This window comes from Lissotriton vulgaris, chromosome 4_1 (assembly GCF_964263255.1).
Source record: "Lissotriton vulgaris chromosome 4_1, aLisVul1.2, whole genome shotgun sequence".
Taxonomy (NCBI): domain Eukaryota; kingdom Metazoa; phylum Chordata; class Amphibia; order Caudata; family Salamandridae; genus Lissotriton; species Lissotriton vulgaris.
In genome coordinates this window covers 1,388,198,943-1,388,222,007 of record NC_141691.1, presented here as the reverse complement: position 1 = coordinate 1,388,222,007, position 23,065 = coordinate 1,388,198,943, and the positions used below count along the sequence as shown (strand labels likewise).

General features: G+C 43.0%; 1 protein-coding gene across 2 annotated transcripts in view; it reads right to left on the bottom strand.

Annotated features, from left to right (window-relative positions):
* Positions 1 to 23,065, bottom strand: part of ABHD3 (abhydrolase domain containing 3, phospholipase) — a 379,776-nt gene that overhangs the window by 291,310 nt on the left and 65,401 nt on the right. For both annotated transcript variants that reach the window (XM_086965630.1, XM_086965631.1), the window contains exon 3: positions 4,227 to 4,409. In XM_086965630.1, coding sequence (XP_086821756.1) covers positions 4,227 to 4,409 — 183 coding nt within the window. The remainder of the gene's footprint in view (positions 1 to 4,226; positions 4,410 to 23,065) is intronic.

Here is a 23,065-nt window from a genome sequence, read left to right as displayed (position 1 = left end):
CCATAGGGCCCACAACCCGCTTATGTATAACATATGAGGAATTGATTCTCAAAAAAAACACTCAATTGTACTTGGCTTTACCACCCACAATTCAGTTAGATGAGCCCTGCCTCAGCTCTATCACTCCCCTACTCATGGAAGAGACATTCAATTAGGAGCCTGGGTTGTGCTGTATAAAACCACACATACAAATACATGAAGACTGAACTCCCTATTCCTCCTCCCCTCCTCCCTGCAATCACAAAGAAATAGCACAGATAACGTTGTTTTTTTTGCACATTTTCTCCCTACCCATGTAAGTGATTGAAATATTTAAATAGACGAATTGGTGAATATCTCTATAGAAAAGGATGAAGAGTACTATCTACTAGCAACAACCAGGTTATGCTGGCTTCACAGATTGGCTTTTCTCCTTTCAGAAACCTTCTGCACATCAGAGAACCCCTGGTCAATGACATGGAAAGTTCATCAATCCACCAGGCCTCACAGGATGTGATAACCATAATCCTTTGAAATTGTAATGCAGCTGTGGCCACTTCATGTCCCAACCCCATTTTACTCTGATTCATACATATATTCAAGAAACTTTTCTATAACGGCACTGAATTTCTGACATGGTTTATCTTTAGAAGGTGTAGAATCTTGATTCAACATTATTAAAGTAATGTAAACAAAACACAAACAAATAAAAAACTTCTTAGTAACTTCCTCTTGAATGATCCCTGCAACATCAACCCGGCTAACAACTAGGATTATTTTAAAGCTGTGCTCCGCTGTAAATGCATTGCACCGACATTGACACCAAACAAGCAAAGAACACAAAAAAGGCTAACTTTGGCGACTGAACTCCAAACTGCAGAACAGCCGCATAAAGAAAACCAGACCCTACCCCTCCAGAGAAAACCCACTGCACTTAGAGGCAAACTCAAGGCAATTTATAATAATAGAGCTGGACTCACTCTTTTGCGACTCAAACGCAAGACATATGAAAAAGCGAATAAAGTGACTTCTCATTTAGATAGTGAATTGCAGATTAAGAGGGAGATGGAATACATAGTTGACATTAAACAGGACTCAGGAGAAATTGCAGTGTCAGACTAAGAGAAGGCCCAACGATTTGGGCATTTTTATAAGAGCCTTTATACTGCTGAAGGATATGATGAGACAGAGCAAATAGGGTGAAACTCCCAAAGGTGCCAGCGGCTCAGAATGAGCTGCTGAGAGAGCCCATAAACGAAGATGCGGTCCGTAGAGCAATAGCAAGTTTTCGACATCATAAATTCCCAGTCCCAGAGGGGCTTACTGTACACTTTTTTATAAGACATTTGGCTCGGAACTCATATCATAACTGGTGACCCTTTTTTATTCTGTGGCAGCTTCGAAGGTGGTTACCCCCAGGGTCGGACTAGCCATGGCGGGCACCGTGCATTTCCCCGGTGGGCCGCTAGGGTGGGTGCCGTTTTTGTTACAGGGCCGTTTTTGCAGCATTATTGCAAAATCAGCACCTGTAACACAATCGGCTGAAATCGGCCCTGGCAAACAGCTCGGCCGCCCCCAGGGGGGCCAGCCGAGCTCTATGCCAGGGCCAGTTTTGGTTCCCAGTCCGGCCCTGGTCACCCCATCCATGAGTGAGGAACTAATCTCGGTCATCATCAAACCAGGGAAAGACCCACAATACAGTGGCTCATACTGTCCTATAGCTTTACTTTACCTCAACTCTAAGTTATATGCGAAGATCATAGCCTCTAGACTCGAGGATCTACCAAAGGCAGACAAACCCATGATGACCCACAAAGGGTGATCCACCTGCTCAAAAAAGCAAGAGAAAAAATCAATGTCAGCAGCAATCCTGGCGTTGGACACTGAGAAAGCTTTTGATCGAGTGGATTGGCCCTTTTTATTCCACACTTTGAAGTGATTTGGCTTTTTCAATCAATTCATAGCCATGATCAAAGCCAATTAAGCATTGCCTACTGCCAGAGTCCTAGTAAATGGAGTGAGCTCTGATATTTTTCACTTAGGGAGGGGAATTAAACAGGGGGGTCTCCTTTCACCATTAGTATTCACCTTAGTATTGAGGCCCTTGCAGCTAAACTATGTATGACAACCTCCATTTGAGGCATTTCTTTTGGCAGGGAAGAACACAAGATTTCACTCTTCGCTGATGATGTGCTGATGACTCTAACCTCCCCAAGATCTACCCTAGAGGCATTGCAGGTGGAACTACAAAACTTCGAACAAGTGTCGGGCTTTTGAATTTAACTAACCAAACACTTCAGGCTCAATGTTAATCTGCCTCAGCTCAACATGGAATCTGTGGTGGCGTCTACTCCCTTTCAATGGGCTAAAAAAGATATCACATACCTCAGCATCAAGATCAACCCCAAAATTTCGAACCTTTTTAAAGTCAATTATCCACAGCTCCTACAACAATTAAAGGCAGAATTCCGAAGATGGGCGCCTATGAATATCTTGTGGCTGGGCAGTATACCTGCCATCAAAATAAATGTTTTACCCAAGGTTTTGTATCTCTTCCAGTGCCTGCTGATCAAGCTAGACCAAGGTTTCTTACCCACCTTATGCTCCATGATCACAAGTTTCATCTGCCATGATTGAATGGCCTGTCTCCCATACAAACATCTACGACTCGCGAAGAGCTATGGGGGTCTAGCACTGCCAGATTTCCATCTTTATTTGAAGGTTTTTCAATAAATGAATGATCTCTTAATGGTCAGCATAGGAGCCTGACAAACACTTGCTCCACATGGACAGGACAGTGGCAAGTAGATACATCTGGGATCTCCTATGGAAACCCAAAGGGGAACGCCCACTGAAGGCTTGCCTTAATACTCCCATGAAGACTACACTTACAGTTTGGGACGAGGGGAAAACGGACACCTGCATGGGCCACCTTTCCCTCCCCATTTACACTGATTCATTTTAACCCCACATTTCCCCAAGCCTTACAACCGAAACCCTTTGAAGCATGGATGGAAGGAGGAAGTCTCACCATCGCGGACCTCTTCAGTATTTGGGATATCCTTACTTTCGAGCACTGCCAAAGGGTCTTTAATCTACCAGCGTAAGAATACTATCACTACACCCAACTGAGACACTGGGTCCTTGGCCCTAACATTAGAGAGGCTGCCACCAGGGACCTCCCCCCCACCACCAATGAACGATTTGAAAAAAACCAGAGTGGCTCAAGGGGCTGCATCTCCTTTCTTTATTCCTTATTGCTTTCAACCCTCATTACCTGAGACACATGGCCTTCTGGGAGAGAACACTGGGTAACACAATCTCAGATGTGCAGTGGGGCACACTTTGGAGTGACATACCCAGGTTCAATCACTCGAAGGGGATACAAGAGGCTCACTATGATTGGTACCTCTACCCTACCAAATTGCAAAAAATATTTCCTACTAGCTCAGATTTATGTGGGAGGAGCTGTGGCATGCAGGGTGTTTTCAGGCACATCTGGTGGGACTGTCCAATAATCCGCCCATTCTGGTCAGAAATTCTAGCCCAGATCAAAGACATTTTTGGCAAACCAATACCGGATGATCGGAGCTTTGCGCTCTTAGAATGGCGCAAGGACTCCCTCAAACATCAGACCTTATCAGATCGGTCAATAATTTGGTTATGTCTAGGCACTACAAAAATGGCGGATGCTTCAGCTTGGAAGCGAAAGGAGGTACCTTCACTGATACAGTGGCATGCCCGACTGTGTCCGGTTTACACAACGGAGCACATGCAGATATTCTCTCCGACAACGTAGAACTTTTTGAGTATATTTGGGGCTTGCTGGTGACCTATCTCTCTAGAGGTCTTCCTTTTTCGTGCATGTCCGACATGAACATGGGCACTTCACCTCTTTCAATTCTGATAAGTCAATCCACGCCAGAGCATAGGGGAGGAAGGCCTATACTTGATACATACTGTATACACCAGTCTCTCTCTTAAACACCAATTATATTTTCATGTACCTTTTGTTCATCAGTTATGGGTTAGGGGGAAGGCCTGGGGGAAACATTGATATATTGTTATATATGCTAACAATGCCATACAGCGACAATATGTCAGTTAAAATGACAATGCCAGGTGGAGTAGCAAGTGATCCTTCCAATAGAGATCTTGCATTATGGCTGTATGGATTGCGATAGTATGCAGTGTACTGATGTGAATTTTGGAAAAACCAATAAAAAAAGTTCTGACAAAACAAATACCTGTAGCCTAAGCGCTCGCTCTGATGAACCATACGAAGTATGTAGGATTCCCGGCTGGTTCCGGTCAGGCCAGGCAACAAAATGACCGTGGGTCTTGAGCAGGAATCAGGATAAGAAGTGCTGCCTTCGTTTTCAAACCAATCCAGAGAAAGCTGCCCTCCATCTGCTGTCTTGATCATCTCACTGCAAAATACAGGCCAAACGACAGTAAATTGGACACCTAATAGCAAACAACACAATCTTACATTTTAGAATATTCTGTCACTTTGTAACCAACAAAACACAAACATAGTTACATTTCCACACCAAGAACACAACTCTATTTGCCTAAACTCCTCCCCTTCCTCCAGTTTTCTTCAAGTCCAGCAGAAAATATTGTCTTTTTAAATGGGTATCCAGCTGGCACATAAATTAAACATGCTTAGATTTGCAAAGCACAACAGTAAACGTCGTTGGCACAGTTGGCAGTGCAGGTTAAATCAAACATAGGTATCATTATTAAAGAAGAGAGGGATGACACTGTTATGCTGTAATTTCAGAGACTGACATCCGAAGTTAAAGGGATGACTTGGTTGCTGCGTTCTCAAGTCCCAGCTCTCAAAACAGTCTTGTACTGCTGTTTGTTTAGAGTTAATATAATCATAGAAATTACAGACATGGGCAGATTTTCAGGCTCAAAACTAAGCTGCATTAGCATTAGAGAAAAGGGAAGAAAGCGAGCTCAAGAGAAAGAACAAAGAGAAAGGGATGGGGGTTGGAAGGTGTGGAAAGGTGGAATGAAAGAAGCAGAAATGACCACTATATGACATACTGGTGGGGGAAGATGTGGAAGATTTATGCAATGGATAGGTTATCAGCAACTGTTTCAAAGGGTTTAGTATGCCATTTAAATAGTACATGAAATTAGAAAACTCAAAGGCCGATGGTCCTGTTACTATGTCAAGGCTTGTCCACTATGCTCGCTTGTGGGTTATGTCATCTTGCATATCCGTATGTATATGGTATTTCTATAGCGCAAACCTAGCAAAGTGGCAGAGAAGCGCTGTATGTGGTAATAAACCAGCATAAAGTCAGTGAGTAGTAAGAAAGGTATGTGGTTTCGGAAATGTTAATGCATTATGATTAAGGCTCCTGGTTTTCCGTTTTTAATGATTTTCACAGATAAATACAGACAGAAAACAATGTGTTTTCTGTCTGCATTTATTTTTATTTTTTTAAATACAGATAATTGCACTTCTTTAACCCCTCCCACGCTGGTGACGGAACCGCTCCCTCACGCCCCTCGGGTGGACGGTGCTGGTGACGGAAAGGTTCCGTCACGGCCCGCTCGCTGTGCCTGCGCGGCACGTTCTATTGAGCGGGAGGGCCATGACGGAACCGTTCCGTCACAAGCACAGCTCACCAGAGGGGCGTGACGGAGCGGTTCCGTCACCAGCGTCGGAGCGCCGCTAGAACCCCCCTCCCCCCCCCCGCCCCTTAGCACTGCGGCGGAATAGCCGCCGCAGCAAAAGGGTTAAGTAAACCTCTGTGCTGTCTTTCATGAATTAAGGAGCACCGCTTAACTTTAACATTTTCCCGGTGGAGGACATAAAATTTTGAAATTACCGGTAGGTCCTAGGGTTGAGGGTTTTTAAAATAAAATAAATATGTCTCAACCACAAATAAGAAGAGGCCCTGACATAAAATATAATTGGATCATTGTCCTTTGTCCTTAGGGTCAGCATTAAGAAGCAACTGGAGCCCTAAGGAGTCCCGCTAAATCTTATAATTTGCTAAAAATCTTCTGAACCACCCCAGAGATATCAAGAGGTGGGTAAAGGTGTTCTATTTATCTTTCGTACCTTGTCTAAAAAGGAGATGTAATGGGACATATAAGAATGGAAGATGGTGCAGGAATGGAAGATGGTGCAGGCATGGTGCATCTTATGGAATGGCTGGATGAATGGAAAGTGGGGACCCTATGGACAGTTATTTTTCACAAAACTAAATCTAGAGATGCCCCATCTTGGAATCTTGTGTATAGGGATTCTGTAAAACAAGGTTTAGACATGCCCATGCTTTATCATTACCTAGCATATCTGTTGTTTTATTCCCACTGGGAATAAAAACGTGTCTGTAAAAACGTGTCTGTATGCCTTATCGTGACTTAGCATGTCTGTGAATTAATTACCATGGGGGAGTCCCACGGGGGATGAAAATATTTTTTATGTCCTATCATTTCCTAACACGTCTGTTGATCCATTATCATGGGGGGGACATACTGGTGATATAAATGTCTTTTTAAAAAAGAAATCTCTAAATCCCCTGGTCCTACAGGGACGGGCAGGGGAGATAAGAATATGTAGGGGAGGGAAATTAGGCAAAGCAATGTAATTTAAATTAGGTCTGAAATGTTTTAGAAATAATATATTGTTTATATGTTTTTGGATTAGAATATACCCGTGGTTTTGATCGGGAGAGAACGTTTTTTATATATATTGTCCTGAAGAAGGTGGCTTACAATCATATAAGTGCCATCGAAACGCGTCAACGCATTACACTGTGTTACATCCAAGGATCTACCTTGGTGTCAAATAGACAATATGATTTATTGACACCCTTGAGATATCACAATGAATTCCATGTGGAGTAACGTATCTAGGATGTTTTTATAATTGAGCACTGTTTGTTGTTCTCTCGTTTTTTATTCTTTTGTATTGTTAGCACATCTATGTCCATCACCATTTATGTATATTATGTATTTGCCCAAAAGAGGTTTTTAATCATTTTGTAAATTGTATGTAATTTTATTAAAATTAACTTGCCTTTTTTGTATTTTAGTTGTTTATGAGTATTGTTTTACATAATTGACTTGTGGGGCCCCGATTGGTCTTTCCCTGTCGTGACTGAGGACACCATAGGTGTCGTGGATGTATGCGGATAAGAGAATAAGTCTGGATGGTTGAGATTAATTAACATCACTGATTTCAGTGTAGTGAAATTCTTCCCAGGAGAAATTTGTTCTTTATCTACCTGTGGTACCCCTTCTCTGGGGTGTGGGGTCGCTCCCATTCCTCTTTTTAAACTTTCATGAATTATTGCCCAACAGCTAAGCAGATGGACAGCATGGAAACGGGATGAAATTTCTTTAACCACTTTTTGAGCTGTGTGGGCGCTTTAATGACTGGGCATACGGACGGCCTCCGGCCGTCCCCTGCACACACCCACTGTGACGTCAGACGGCCAGGGGCCGTCCGACGCAGGGAAGGGGTTAAATGATGGTATATGTCAACATACATTTGTGGTATAATGCCAATATTTACCATTGGATGTATTGTTATGTAATATTTGGAATCTTAAAAAGCGAAAACACAATAGGTATCAAAGTATGAGTGTGTGTCGATCAGTTAAATAAATATGGAAATGTAGTTTTACAACTTAATTTTTACACAAAATAAATATGGATAAATACAGATAAAATGGTCCAAAAATTAAATATGGATAAATACAGACGGAAATGTTAAAAAAATAAATACCATGAAAATGGGAGCCCTAATTATGAGGAGGCACGTCTTTAGCTCTTCCCTAAATCTTCTTCAGACAGCTAGGTGGCTGATGATACAAGATAATATAGGTGTGTGGACTGTTTGGGTAATGTTTATCACATTTTCTGCAGACATTACAGTAAGATCGTGCAAATAATGATTGGTATAAAACTGTCATAAGTGCGAGCGTGGAAATCTTACAAAACATTTCCATAAATGTTGTCACCTTAAAACTAACTCAGAGAGCCTGGAAGATCCACGATTTTCTAGGTCGATGAATCTTTGCCACCGTTTTAGAAAAGAGCTTTGCACAACGAGACTGATAATTGCATTTGATGTTCAGTCAATAAAGAGAGGGTTGGTGAAGTTTTAAAAGTTTCTTTTCTCATTTTAATAGATTAGTCGGTGTTGTCTTTTTTATTCATATTAGTGGCAAATCGATTACGGGAACAATAAGAAATAAGATTGGTTAGAATAAGCATAGAGAAATCAAAACAGCTTGTTCCATTCAGAATATAGTCCAGGTTCTAAACTAAAAGACCTTTCCTATCCTAACAAGAACCCATAAAGAGTTCCTTCTGGAAAAGAGCAAGTAGATTTTAGAGCAAAGTCAGATGACTAAGGAAAAGATTGAACTCCCTATGAAGGGCAGTACTGGAGACTCAGTCAGATGAGTTCTCCAGACTATTAACATAACGTTTATTTGTAAAGCGCACCTTCACCCGTAGGCATCGTGGCGCTGAATAACAGATGTTTACAGTTACCCAACTCAATGGTACTCATTTTATTAAACCTCAGAGGGGTGAAGAGCTGAGTGGATCTGCTGCGATTTGAACCTGTGACCAGGGGATCAAACACAGGTTCATGCAGTGGACGCATTAGTCTACTGTGCCACCTGACGTGGCAATTGCAGTAGCAACAGTCTATGCAGATGAGAAGAGGAAAATCACAGATAAAAACAGAAAATCTGCTCACAAAACGTAAAGAAAAAAAAAGAAATCACTATAAGCAGTAGCTTATGACAAGTCGGGCTTGTAGAATTACTGGGCTCTTTTGTTCACTAACTTTTTGATCTCTTAACACTTGCATTGGCTCTTATTCATTTGGTCCTCCAATGGATCTTGCTTTGTGCCAAGAGAGGTCGGACATAAGGGATCCAACTCCCGGCATCCAATGAGGACAAAGAATTGGGTAACTGTCCTCAAACTCGTAATTAGATGTATGTATACAACTCTCAGAACTAAACTAATCAAGTAAAGTATTATCACTGATAGTTTGACAGAATTTCTTCTGGAGATTTGGTCTAAGATCATACAAACCAATAATTCGGTTAGAGCTCTGTAGAATAATAACATTAGCATCTGATGTAGAGAGATCTGTCTGCTAGAATTCCCCCTAAAGCTCTATGATAACAAAATCAAGTAAAGAAAGGAAAATGCAGGCCTATGTCAAATTCAGCTCATGGAATATAGAATATAAAATAATGGAAATATACATTTCATTCATAACCTCTGGGACTCCATATATTTCTTACATCCTATTTGCACTCATGAAGCATTTTAGTTTCATTGTAAATGGCACATGTACCTATGACTATGTAACTATGGCATATTACTGCATTTTCAAAGTACCAAAGTATGAAAGTATTTCAAGAAATACATTATTAAGATTGTTTCTGGTGATTCATATTACTACACGCACGAAGATTATTCCCTAAAAGTTTCAGAGCACTTGGTTTTAGTATAAACAGGTAGCATCTTTTCTCTTTTCTCACTTGGTGCACAATGTCACATGTGCAAAAACATGGAGTTTAGGATGGGACTCCTAAATTACACATAATGTCATCTTGATAACATTAGTTTTCATAAATTCTTCACACACATTATTATTACGAAAGTGTAATTAGAAAAATCTTAGAATAGGTGAATTCATCACTTAACATCTTCTATTACGGTTTGAAACTATACACCAATACTAGTAAATATAGTACAATCCGTTATTTAAGCGACTATTTATCATCTAATGAACTCTTGTCTGCATGCTTTTATGATGCAGTAACTAAGCCTTCAAGATTTTTCTCAAGTTTCTTCAACGTATAGTTAGCATAATTGGTGCACGTTTTTATAATTTTACTATCAAATGTGTCATAACCGATTTACGTGTCAGTTAAAAGCTCAGCAGTTTAACTGCTTTATCAGACTAGCACTGCAACATGCCAAGGGGCATGGCAGGGTAAAGATGCATAGAATGAGAAGCTCTAGATAAAGCAGCTAAACAGGTTGCAAAAATAGATGAATGCGTCATTGGAGACAATGGTGAGATCTTTCGATTGTCCCTCGTCTTTGTCCTCGGTTACCACGGTAAACGTTCAAGTCAGCATGAAGTCCGTTAGAGATGGCGACAACGTATTACAAGAAGATACATAAAAGAAGGTTCTCATGAAAACCTTTGGCAAGCCTCCTGTGTAAGCTGCTGGTGTCCCATAGCATAACAATGAGCTTCTCTATTGCTGTGTGTTTCTCACCTGGCCCATTGTAATTTTCCCCATTAGCCCAATCATGCATGTTGTACGCCGCTTCGGTTTTGCACACATTACTAAATAATCAAATTTTTGTACCACATTGTATTTTCACACCGAACCAGCACATGTTTTTGTATTTTATTCATGCCTGGGATTTATTCTGAACAGCCTAAGCAGGGTCAAACAACACTGCCCCTTGTTATTGTCTCTGATTGAACACTAGCACCTAGACATATTAAAGGAATGCAGCTGCTGTTTTTGAATACACATATCTTGTCATATAACTGAGGACGTGGGTTCTGGAAAAACACGCACAGAGCAAAGTTCCCGAGACACGAGTGCTGTGTCAGCTGAGATGTAGACCATCCACCTATGTATGCTAAGGTACGGGGTCCGCCACTGAACCCAGAGATCTTTACTACAGAACCAATTTGCTTCAGTAGTATGGGAGGGGTTAGCAGACCTGTCAGATAACATGACAGGACTTTTCATGTTATATGCTTTATTGACCATGCTGATGATATTATTGATATGTATTTGTTTTCGAATTGTGGCGCATTTATTGCATTTTAGAACACAATAGTTTAAAAAAACATTGTAAGCTTCCTTCGTGTCTCTTTCTTATGTTATTGTGGACAGTACGGGGCAGAGAGCGAAAGGGTGCGTCCTGTAACCGTGATCCCTGAGAGGGTCGAGGGGGTTGTGTTCTGGTGTGCCAAATCTCTTGTCTCTCTGGAAAGGTTAGAAGGGCAAGTGATGCACTGTAGCTAGTCAGTCAGGCTCATAGATAAGGAGGTAGTATGGTGACTCAGTCCCTACAGACTGATGTTCTATGGTCCCAAGCATAGTTCTGTTCCTGAGCAGAATTCCTTCAACACTTTAAAATGAAACATTCAAATTCTGGTATTTCCTGGTTATGTCACAAAATGTAAGCTGCAGCAAACATTTTCTTTTCATGAATACTCTTGATCATATGTATATGTGGAAAGAAAACAATCAAAATACAGTGAAGTCATATGATGTGAGGAAAGAAGGAAAACCTTTTTTAGGAAACCGCACATTTCACAAAAAGACAAGCCCTAGCGTTAGGTCATAACGTTAAATCACTTTTTTATAAAAATCATTTATCTTCTTAAAGGGATAGAGTAGAATAAACGAATTGTGCGGCCTAGTAAAAGGAGAACAACAGAAATGAAATCTTTCTGCAGAAAATAAACACAAAAAAATTCACGGTTGCATGTTAAGTAAAAGCACATTTTCTAACGTTTAACTTATGGATTTTTCATAGTACTATTTTATTGTGTAGTGACATTTTTGTAAAAATGTTCAGCTACCTCATAAGCATCTGCAAAATGCGAAAACCCAAATACAGTTGTTAAAAAATAATATATAATCATATGTTCACATTTTCCTTTATATGTGCAGCTGTGAACAAATACTGAGGACCGAATTGCATCAACAGGTAGCCTTGAAAGTCCTGAAGAACATAACATTGCTTGTAGGGGTGCACAACAATGTAGAACAGAAAACCTACTTGAACACCCTTCCGAGATAAACTTTAGGGAAAACTGCTTTGACACAGGAGCTGCACAAACACCTCAGCAGGGAAAGAGTGGATATGCAGGCCTCAAAAGGGCAATGTCTTTGTGGGATTCAACAAGTTGACTCTGCAGAGCAGCATCAAGAAAAGAATCCTGGAGGAGGAGCTAGGTGCCCGTGCAAAATGGCCGCGTAGTCTCTCGGCTCTGCCGGGTCCACTCACCGGCCCCATCATCCTGCTGGATATCTTGCCTCCCGAGCCCATAATATGACATCGGAGGTTGCCCGAGACACCTGGGGCTTACTCCCGTGAGTCAGTTAGGCTCCGATCGGGAGTTGTCCCCGTTTCCGTTTTGGGGCCTGGCCGTGGCTGAGACCGGGGGCTTGAGTAGAGCTACTAGTTGCCCTAGAGTGTCACAACACCGGGGAACCGAAACCGGAAGTGGTGGATCGGGTCCCTGAGAAAGGACTAATTGATCGGTGGTGACGGCGGTAAGCTGAGCGAGTGCAGCTAATAGTTGCCCCCCCAATCCCCTCCTGGACAGAGGGGGGGGGGGCTTCTGGACCGACCTCACTTGAGAAGACCACTGGAGGGGGAGATCGGCGCCGGCACATCGGAGAGAGATATGGGCAGTGGTGCTGTTGAGGCCCACCCTCCCTCGGACTGACTTATTGGACCCCAGTGCTGTGAATGGGTGTAATCGGAGCAGGAGTGTAGATTGCTCCGGTTGGTCTTCGTTTGCAGCCGAACTCCACATTATTGGGGCATGATCGAGTAGCGCTGTGGATCCCTGTTTTGGCGTGGCAAGCCTGGAGAGAGTGGACTGGATGATCAGCTCTCTCAGCTCCAACACGTGGGGGGCACCCGGAGGTACTGTGGGGGAGTGCATTGCCATAAACGATTGCCACCAGGTACTACCTTGGTGTCGGAGTGAATGTGTCCCCTTGGATGCCCGCCCTGATTCATCGTTGGACTAGTCTATGTGCTTGGTCCTTGGGGCACGGAAATACTGAGTGTGGAACCATTGTGGGGTAACAAGGACTTGGCATCACGCAAAGTATAACATGGCGTCCAAGCAAGACGGGGAGAAACACTCCTCTAGAGCACAGAGAGCCCCAAAGCTGGTGCAAACCAATAAACTGGATCGCTATACCCAACCTAGAGGCTCGCTGCCGGGCTGTGGTTTCCGGAGCGTCCTTGGACAAGGAGGGAGAGGTCACGCTGCAAGATATCATGGGTGCTATTGACGGTGTTAAGACTTCCATGGGGCAACAAATAGAGAACATGGATACTAAGTTGGATACTGTATCTATAGAGGTGAACCTTATACGGCCGGACCTGACTAAGGTGAATGAAAAGGTTAAGTCCTTGGATATTAAGACTTCCAGTTTGGTTGACGATGTTACCCAGCTCCAGCAGGACGTCCGGGTGCTTAAATCTTCTCACGAGCAAGCGGAACGCAAACTGGATGAGTATGAAAGTAGGGTACGAAGAAATAACATACGTATCCTGGGGGTCCAGGAAAGATCAGAGGGACCAGCCTCTGACCTATATGTGGAGGATCTCGTCCTTACGCATTTGCAGCTTAAGGGCCTCAGCAAGCTATTCACTGTGGAGCGTGCACACAGAGTGCCTGAGGGGAGGCCAAGACCCGGGGCCCAGCCTCGCCCGCTGATCGCCAGGATATTGAATTTCCGCGACAGAGACCTTATCCTGCAGCAAGAGTTGGAGGCCCTGTTCGCATTGATAATGCCACCCTCTCCTTTTTCCCGGACTTCACACAGTCAGTACAGAAACAGCATCGGAACTTTCTGGCAGTCAAAAAGAAACTGCGTGACAGAGGCCTGAAATACGCCATGATGTTCCCTGCGCGCTTGAGAGTGGAGGCACGCGGAAAGGCTTGGTTTTTTGACAATTCTGAGACTGTATCTGACTGGTTGGGCACTCTTCCCCGTGACGGAGCGGAGGCGCCGAGACGGACGGAGGAGGGAGCTGTACAGGAATAGGAGTGAGATGCCTCCAGCTCATTTTGCGGAATTGTCATAGAACACTGTGATTGGGTTTGAGTGCAACCAGATTGCAGTGTGGCCCACTGTCACTTTGAGTGTTTGTTTGATTTGGGACTCGGGGGGGGGGGGTGATGTGTGGCTCTGGGGGGTCGGGGTGGGGGGGGTGGAGCGGGATCCTCCTCTGTTGTTTTTTCTTTCTTTCTTTGAAGTGTTCGGGCGACAGGCACTCTGCAGTTTTTAGAGGGCAGTTTTGGGACCTATGGGCAGGGCAGCAGGGAGGGGGGGTTTTGGGAATATGGGTAATGGTTTATGTTGTTAGTGTTATAGGTTTCATCAGCATTAAGTATTGGTCTAATAATCAGTATGTGGGGGGAGGAAAGCGGGCTGGGTAAGCGATGGGAGGTAGTGAAATAAAAGTCCTGAGTTGGAACGTTAACGGGCTGGGGGATAATATTAAACGTAGTGTAGTTCTGCAATATCTTAAGAGACAGGCACCAGACGTGGTGCTACTTCAGGAAATGAACAAAAAAGATTCCTTTCTGTGTCACTCAATTAAATCCGCATTACCTCTACTGTATCAAAATCTATCTCAAGACTTGTGACCATCTCAAAAATTCAATAAGCACTTCACATATTATTACAACACCTGTAGGATCATATTTATCATAATTTTTTTTTTTTTTTAAACAGAATTATTTTGTTATTAAAATCACACAATATATTCAATACATAATTGCTGTATAATCTTTCTTCCAACGATTATTTCTATCGTGCTTAACGACAAAATATTCTTCCAGTTTAACAAGAAGGTCTTTTTGAACTTTGGGACTACGTAAATACCATGGGTTTATGGGGGCCACTCGCCCTGCAGAACTGCGGTGTACAACTACATGAACCCATAGCGGAGAATGGTCCGAAATCCCTCTAGCCAAGTGTCTAACCTCCATCACATATGAAGCTTGTACAGCCGGGGCAAGGCAATAGTCCAGTCGTGAGAGACTATTATGCACCCCAGAATGAAATGTGTATTGCTTCTGATTTGGATGCCGCAGTCTCCACTAATCCACAAGACCCATCGCCTCTACAAATTCAGGTGGCCATCTTGTCGCCCGCCCCAGCTCTCGAGGGGGATGTCTGTCCAGTTCTCCAGATACGACTGCATTAAAGTCGCCTCCCAAAAATAAAAACCCCTCAGGGAGTGACAGGAGGACCTACCCCAAGTCCGCTAAAGTCGTATTCTGAAGCCCAGGGGGAACATAAATGGAAAGAAAGGTGATGTGGTGTCCCTCCCACAGACCTGATACGCCTACATACCTACCCCTCCCATCTTCCAAAGTGGAGGAAACAGACAGCGGAAATATATTTCGGATCAACACTCCCACCCCCCTCGAATCAGAGGTGAACCCTGAATGCGCGGTCAATTTCTATCCCATTCTATGTAATGCTTTACATGAGTTGCCAATCAGGTGAGTTTCCTGAAGTAGCCTCCAAAAAAGAGAGGCGTATTAGGTCTGTGGGAGGGACACCACATCACCTTTCTTTCCATTTATGCCATCCCAGGTTGCCAGCTCTGCTACCGTGATTTACCCACTGTAATGTTTATTATATGCTGATGTTTGTTTCAATAAAAAAAATATAAAAATTAAAAAAAAATCCTGATGGTAGTAATGAAGCTCTGAGTGTATCCTCTATGCAACACATGTCCAGGGCTTTCAATACATTAATGAGTATGTACAGTGAAGAGAGATATTTGGCATTTGCTGAATGTGCATGGATGTTGGAACATTTGCTCTTAACCTGACGTTTTCATGCAGTTACACATTCTTTATGCTGGTGATCTGTTATGCTGCAGTCTACATATAATACTGTGACCAAATGTAACTTTGTGGGGGAGTTTTTTGCTCTAGACACAATGTTAAATTTCAGGCAGTGATCGTATATTGGAGTGAAGATGGGCAGAACCTGGTGCCAATTTTCAGTGGCACCTCTTTGATTGGCAAAGAGCTGCTTGCACAATCTGGTTGAAGCCCATTCACTTGATCAAGTCATCCGTACCCCAAATAATTTTATTTATTCATCGGATTAATGTTTTTAGCTCCAGTTAGCCCACCGTGCACACCGTACAATAGCGTTGCTCTCTTTAATGAGGCCATACCTATTATTCAATAATAACATGATTAGCACTTGTGGGTATGATGGCAGTGATCAGTGACCAACATCCAATGCTGGGGCCACGAAAACAACCAATCGGATGACTCGCGGGAGTAAGGGATGATAAATCCCCCTTCATGTGACAGACCAGTGAAACAGACTTAATCAGAAAGCCCTGTTCTTAAACCTGTGCCTACAAACTCAGTGGAATATGGCACACGCGGGGACTGTGACACACTCAGAAGAGTCTGGTATACTGAAACAAATGGGTGGCGAACCCAAGGGGATTAATGTGGAGGGCCATCAGGTGTCAGTGAGTCACAGAGTTGGAACAGGGGAGACCAGTGACAGAGACAGAGAGGGAAGAGAAGAGACTTATTATGGAACAAATTAACTAGAACCATCCATCCTCTCAAAGACCTAGACCACACGGATGATGAAGCTGTGAAAACTAAGACAAGCTGAGACTGGAACATAAAGCAATGAGGAAGTAAAGCTAGAGCAGTGCACTGGTGGTTGACTGACGAAATACCACAAGTGAGGAAGGAAGGTAAGAGCCCAAAAAGGGCATGATATGAATCCACATAAGCAGATCAGAGGAACAAATACATTATTCTGATGGAGCACCACAAGGCCATTCGAAAGAAGGGACCAGGATAGCCAGGTCCCCATGTTGTGTGCTTACAAGTGAAGTAGGGAAACTGAAATGTAAAAGGCCTGTGCGTATACAAATGTCCTGCACTTGCCTCCGATTACATTACTCCATTTCCAAACACATGATGTTGCAACCCTTTCCGTGCTGCTTTAAACCAACATCTTCAAACAAATAGCATCAGCTAGAAGGGGACGCAAAGCATATGGAGGAATACAAGGGCCAGTCAGCTGAATAATGGAGCTGACCACTGCCATTTGCAGCCAGGGCGATGGGTTCTGGCGGCTGTTTCATGCCCTCTGTAGGTGTGCAGATGTCGCACTCATCCTCTGCCATGATGAAGAGCACAGGACAGGAGGTGAGGTAAAAGTACACCAAGCAGTTAATCAACCCTGCTTTCATGGACCCCTTGAAAGCTGGAGGAGCAGACCTCTCATTTCTGAGCTCCCTTTACAGACAAAGCAGCAGTGACGACATGTGAAACCAGCAACATGTAAAGGGTGAGTCGTCTCACAATGCCTAGGTGTAATAAGTGCTATATAGATGCAAAGAAAGCATAATACAATGCAAAAGAAAAAAAAATCTTAAATAGGTAAAAAGACAGGAAGTGAATGGCCGTGGAAGAAGGCGTTATGAGTTGAATCTCTAAGCAGCCTTGGCATTCAGTAACCCCAGCATTTTGCAGTGCCAGTAACCGGTCCCGAAAAAAACACTTTAGGCACTTGCACCTTTTTCCTTATAAATTAAGCAACTGCAACTCATCATTTTATCCGTAAAATGGACTTCATTGACTTGACTAATAGGAATAATTTTTTGCAGTGCTACAAAATGGCAAAATGTGCTGTAGCAAGTGCTACATAAAACATGCTACTAAATACTCATATCATTTTTTCTACTGTATACTCATTTAATGATAAAGCAAACGTTTTAACGAAAGTTAAAGTCACAACCACTGCTATAATACCAAACAAAATAAGTCTCCAAATAACTGAAACGCCACATAAGGTGCTTTTCCACAAAAACACATACATGCATATCACATATAGAGCTCTTCAAATATCTTACCAGTTCCTGAATAATGCATGAAGGCATGTTGTCGACTATTGTTAATTATTCAGCAATAGTTAAGGATTTTGTATTGCACAATTACGTTTTATTTTTTACAAAAGCACTTCAGTGAAAATATTTAAGTATTTCTGAGATATAGGGGCGTATTAACTAATACATTTGAGTGTGTAAAGTAGTACTGCTACAGCACACTTTTACGTATGTCTTTTTGAATTGGCACAAAAACATCTAAAATAGTATTAAAATGGGAATATTCAGAGGGTAGTCATATACAGTTAGAGCAAACAGAAAGGGCTGTGCCCTCTGTGCGCTCGCTTTTATTTATAGGCTGTTTCAAGCCCAGTCTCAAAGGCAAGTTCGTGTACGTAAAATATTCTCCTGTAGTACTGCTTCGTGGGGTCATAAATGTTTTGTGAATCGACCCCATACATGTTTAAGGGTTGCTATTTGCTTTCATTGTACCCTTCATTTCTGCTGAATACGTTGCATTAAGTGAATGTCTGACCGAGTAATCGCGCATGTAGGAGTTGTCCAGTCCAGTCACTTACACACAATACAATGATATAGCCATGTTTGATTGATTCAGATGCTCCGTCCATCACCACCCCCTTTTGTACCGCTTTTGGCAGCCATAAGTGTGGCAGGGTATGCTCAGACGTGAGTCCCTTGCTCACTTTGCCACTGGATTCAAGCAAGCCGGGTTGAAGACGGCTGGAATGCCAGAAAACGGTCCTCTGAAGCTTGTTTCCGGTCCAGGGAAGACATGGCTTGGCAGTTCGGGCTGGACTGTTCCCAGGGTCAGACTGATTTGCATATAGCCATGTCTGAACTGGAGTGGCAGAGTGGGCTAAAGAACGGTGATGGATTAAACCCAGATCTTTTGACTGGGTGTGAGTGTTTGATAGATTCAGATGCTCCGTTCATCACCACCCCCTTTTATACTCCTTAATACCTTACGTTACTGATACTATTAAAATTCAGCCAATCCTTCTTTGGCATAGGGTTTGGACAAATGATGAATGTGTTGTTAATCGGGCTATTTTAAAGGATATTTTAGCATTGGACAATATCAATGACTTTAAATGGATATGCTATGTCAGAAACTTTTTTGAAAAATTAAGTTGCCCCCAATACTATGAGGACCCACAATCAATGGCATACATATCTAGAAGAGACTTGAAAAATCTGTGTATGTCGTACCTCAGGGAAAAAAGACATATAGAGGAGGCGAGAAAAAAGACTGTTTCTACCCACCAGGACATTTTATGCGGAGAGAAATTGCAGCCATATTTATCATTGTACATGTCCAACCATGAACGCTTCCTTTTGACCCGATTTAGATTTAATACTGTTTTTAGGACATTATCCTTCCCCGTGATGAATTGCTGGTCGAAGGATTTATGTCTTTGTCCATGTGATGATGTATCCCAACAATCCGATATACATATACTTTTTTTCTGTAAATTTTATACCTTTTTCCGAAGGAAACTCATCATCCCTATCCTCAAAGATCTAAATGTATATAGATGTCGCCTAGCGTTTTTAGAGTGCCAGAAAATGGAAACTGTTTTTATGGTAGCCTCAATTGCTGAATTTTTAAAATTAGTTTTTAAGTGTTGCAAATCAATGCAAATGGATTAATTTTTTATATTGTATATATGAACTTAATTTTGTAGTTTTCTTTTTCTTACTTTCTTTGTGATTTTAAAAATGTTTACTTGACCCCTTGTAAATTGTACCTTTCATGCTACTTTTATGGTTATTTTGCTTTTATAACCGAATAAAGTACTTTTGAATCTTGAATCTACTCCTTAATGAATACAGCATCTTTTATGATCGGTTCATGTTAATTGAATCCAGTACATGTGATGTTATGCTGATGCATTACAAATATGCATTTGGTTGGGAATGCATATTCATTGGCCCAAGAAATGTAAATTCTTAGGTGCAATTTTACATTTGTTGATTCAAATGTATTTCCTTCGTTCAACTGCACATTAGTTCGAATGAATATGCATTTGATTATCCAAATACACATTGACTAGAGCAGCTGTACATTCAATTAAGTTCAGTACCATGTGCTCCAGATAGTTACAGAAATGGATTTTGGATCAGTTTATTGAAGGAGCTCACATTACATTTTGACTGGACTGAAACTGAACTAAGGAATATGAATTTCTTCCTACCTCCACACTTTACACATTTCTTTAAACACATTCAAATATTTTTTTTTCTCTCAGATACTGGAGTCAATTTATAACATTTATAACTGTGGAGTTATGACAAATGGATTATATGTGCATATCATGATTGGTAAAATATTATCGTATTGTGTTTATGCAGTTGTATAGCGCATACAACATCTCAGGAGTTGTTAAACCACCTTTCAGCGAGAAGCACGTCAGTCCGAAACCCAAGGTTAGTGGTTAATCCAGTGTTTACTGATTATTGCTGGCTACAAGGATTAGTCATGTGCACTCAAGGAAACCATTTCATGCATTTATTCCAGTTTTTTGTGGTGAATTAAATTAAATGGAGTCAGTTCTGCTCATTAGTGGGCAGTATGTCAGTTTACACGGATAGTAGATGGTGTGAATAGACAAGCTTGAGAAGATGAACTTATGTTAGGCTGCAGAGATATCGTTTTAAAGAAGGAGAAGTTATGAAGAAATGAGGTCTGAACAATTTGAAGTAATACATTTTCAAAAATGTGTGTTGTATGCCATGTCACAATAGTGAAAAAATGTCTTTTAAACTATAAATCCTTGATCAATGTTCGACAAACGTTTAATGAGTAAGAATTTTTTATTTTATTTTTATTTTAAAGATTTTATATAGCACTGGCTAGACCCGGAGGTATTAGAGCGCTTAACATCAACATCAGATCATAGTTACAGTTTACATCGTTACAAAGGTTACACAGTCATTAGAGCATGGCAACATAGTTACTTGTAAGGTCGAGATAAACAATAAGCACAAATACGTAAGGGGAAAAGCAGGCAAGGGGAAAGATTCAGGGAAGGGGGTAGGAGCTGGGGAAGTAGACAGATAATGAAGACGGGAAAGAGGAGGGGAGGGTGCAGGACACTGCATGGAAAGAGGGGAAGAGCGACAGAGACACAAACCGGTAGACGAGTGAAAGCAACATCTAAGGTCCAGTAAGCTGTGATACCAGGGGAAGTGGTATCACTTCCCTATCTCTGTTGCGGGAGGCTCCCTTTACGCAGTGGACTCTCTCAGAGGGGTCTCTGAGACTCCAAGGCCTACATACTAGATCCTTCCCCAAAAAGGGGAGAGGGAGTGCTTTGGCAAGGGGTGCCATACCATACCTGAGCTGTGAGTGGCTCCCTTGACGCAGTGGACTCTCTCAGCGGGGTCGCTGAGACTCCAGAGTATAAATATTGGATCTTTCCCCAACAAGGGGAGGAGTGCTTAGTCAAAGGTCACAAAGGACAGGGGGCTAGGCAGAGTAGCAGGCAGAGTAGCAGGCAAAGTGAGGGATTCAGGAGAGAGGGGATAGGAGCTAGGGAAGTAGACAAACAGAGAAAGAGTACTAAATTGGAACATATTTATTTAATGAGTTATTATATAGCTCTGGCTAGACCCGAAGGAATCAGAGCGCTTTACATGAGGAACAATAATGTTGCAATTTACATCCATTAAAAATTACATAAGTATCAAGAAAAGCATTTAAAGAACATAGGGGACAAGGTGAATGGAGCAAGGAATGGTAAGGGGATAGGGTGAAGGGGTAGGAGGAAGATACGAAGTAGACGACGAGGTGAAAATCTGCCCAAGGTACGGCTGGGTAGGTGACCTCAGGGGGGGGAGTCCACAACCCATCTCCTCTTCAGCTATATGGTACCTCCACCGGGTATCAGCCAAATTGCTTGGTCTCCACAGTCTGGGGTAGGTTCCGCAGGTTCCAAGTCCTGATGTGTAAGCAGGTTAGGGGATAGGTTCAAGGTCTGGTCAATGTCCAATTGTTGTCCCAGGGAAGTAAAACAACGTGGAGGGGACCACTATGGCAGCCATCTTGGGGTCAGGTAGGGGACTGTACTGTATACTGGTGGCCATCCTAAGGTCAGGCATCTGGCAGTTAGAGTCAATATCCAGGTGAGCGGCCTCCAGAGAATAACAAATCCAGTGGGGAACAGGCCTCCCAAGTCCCTGTCAGGACAGCAACTCGCCCCCACAAAAGTGCTCCTATCTTGGGGAACTGCTTTGGTTCACAGCTGCATGGCCTGGCTTGCGCACCAATGGGGAGGTCGGGCGCTCTCACCATGTATGCCGGTTCCCATGCTCTCGCTGTTATAGGCTGGATATCTCGCTGCGAAGGCCTCACAATGCCCCCTTTCCCGTCAACAATCTCGCGGAGTAGGTATGTCACTGTCGGCGGCTGCCGCTCGTCGTATCGGCCCTCCATGGCAGCCGCCATTTTGTGGTTGTCGAGCTCTCGCCGGAGGCGCACAAACGCTGCTCACGGAGCCGCTCTTCTGGGCCGCCAGAGCCAGGACAGCCTCAGAGAGCAAACGCGGGCAGTGCTGGAGCTGGCACAGTGTTATTAAGTACCGGACCTCTGCTCTGGACACTCTGCAGCATTAGCTGCGGGCCGCTATGTTGGGTCGGCGGGGGCTCTCGGTCATCACTCGCGCCCCGAGGGATCTAGCGCACCACTTTGCCTTCCACTGCCTCCAAGTTGGTCGCGATCGTGTAGGCAGTCTGGCGCTCCACATTTTTGTCCGTGGATGCCCAAATACATGCCTTATTCTCGATTCGAGCGGGAGCCGAGCTGAATCACATCCGCGCGGCCATGATGCTACGTCTGACTGCACATGCACATATAAGCACAGACACACACACACAAACACACAAGCACACATACAATCACATGCTCCAGAACAAAAGCACCCAAGTCCATGCACACACCACACCATCACACGCACAGACATGCACAAGCACACACATAAGCACACATACAGAAACATCTGCGCGCACAAACACAAGCACACATAGAATCATATGTTCTAGTACAAAAACACCCAAGTACATGCACACACCATCACACGCACAGACATGCACAAGCACACACAAATATGAGCACACACTCTCATATGCGCACAGACGCACACACACAAGCACATATACAGAAACATCCAAGCACACATAAAATCCCATGCTCTAGTACAAAAACACCCAAGTACATGCACACGCAAACACCATAACATGCACAGACATGCACAAGCACACACAAATGCGCTCACACTCTCATACACGCACAGACGCATACACACACAAGCACACATACAGAAACTACCAAAAACACAAGGACACATACCATCACATGCTCCAGAACAAAAATACCCAAGGACGT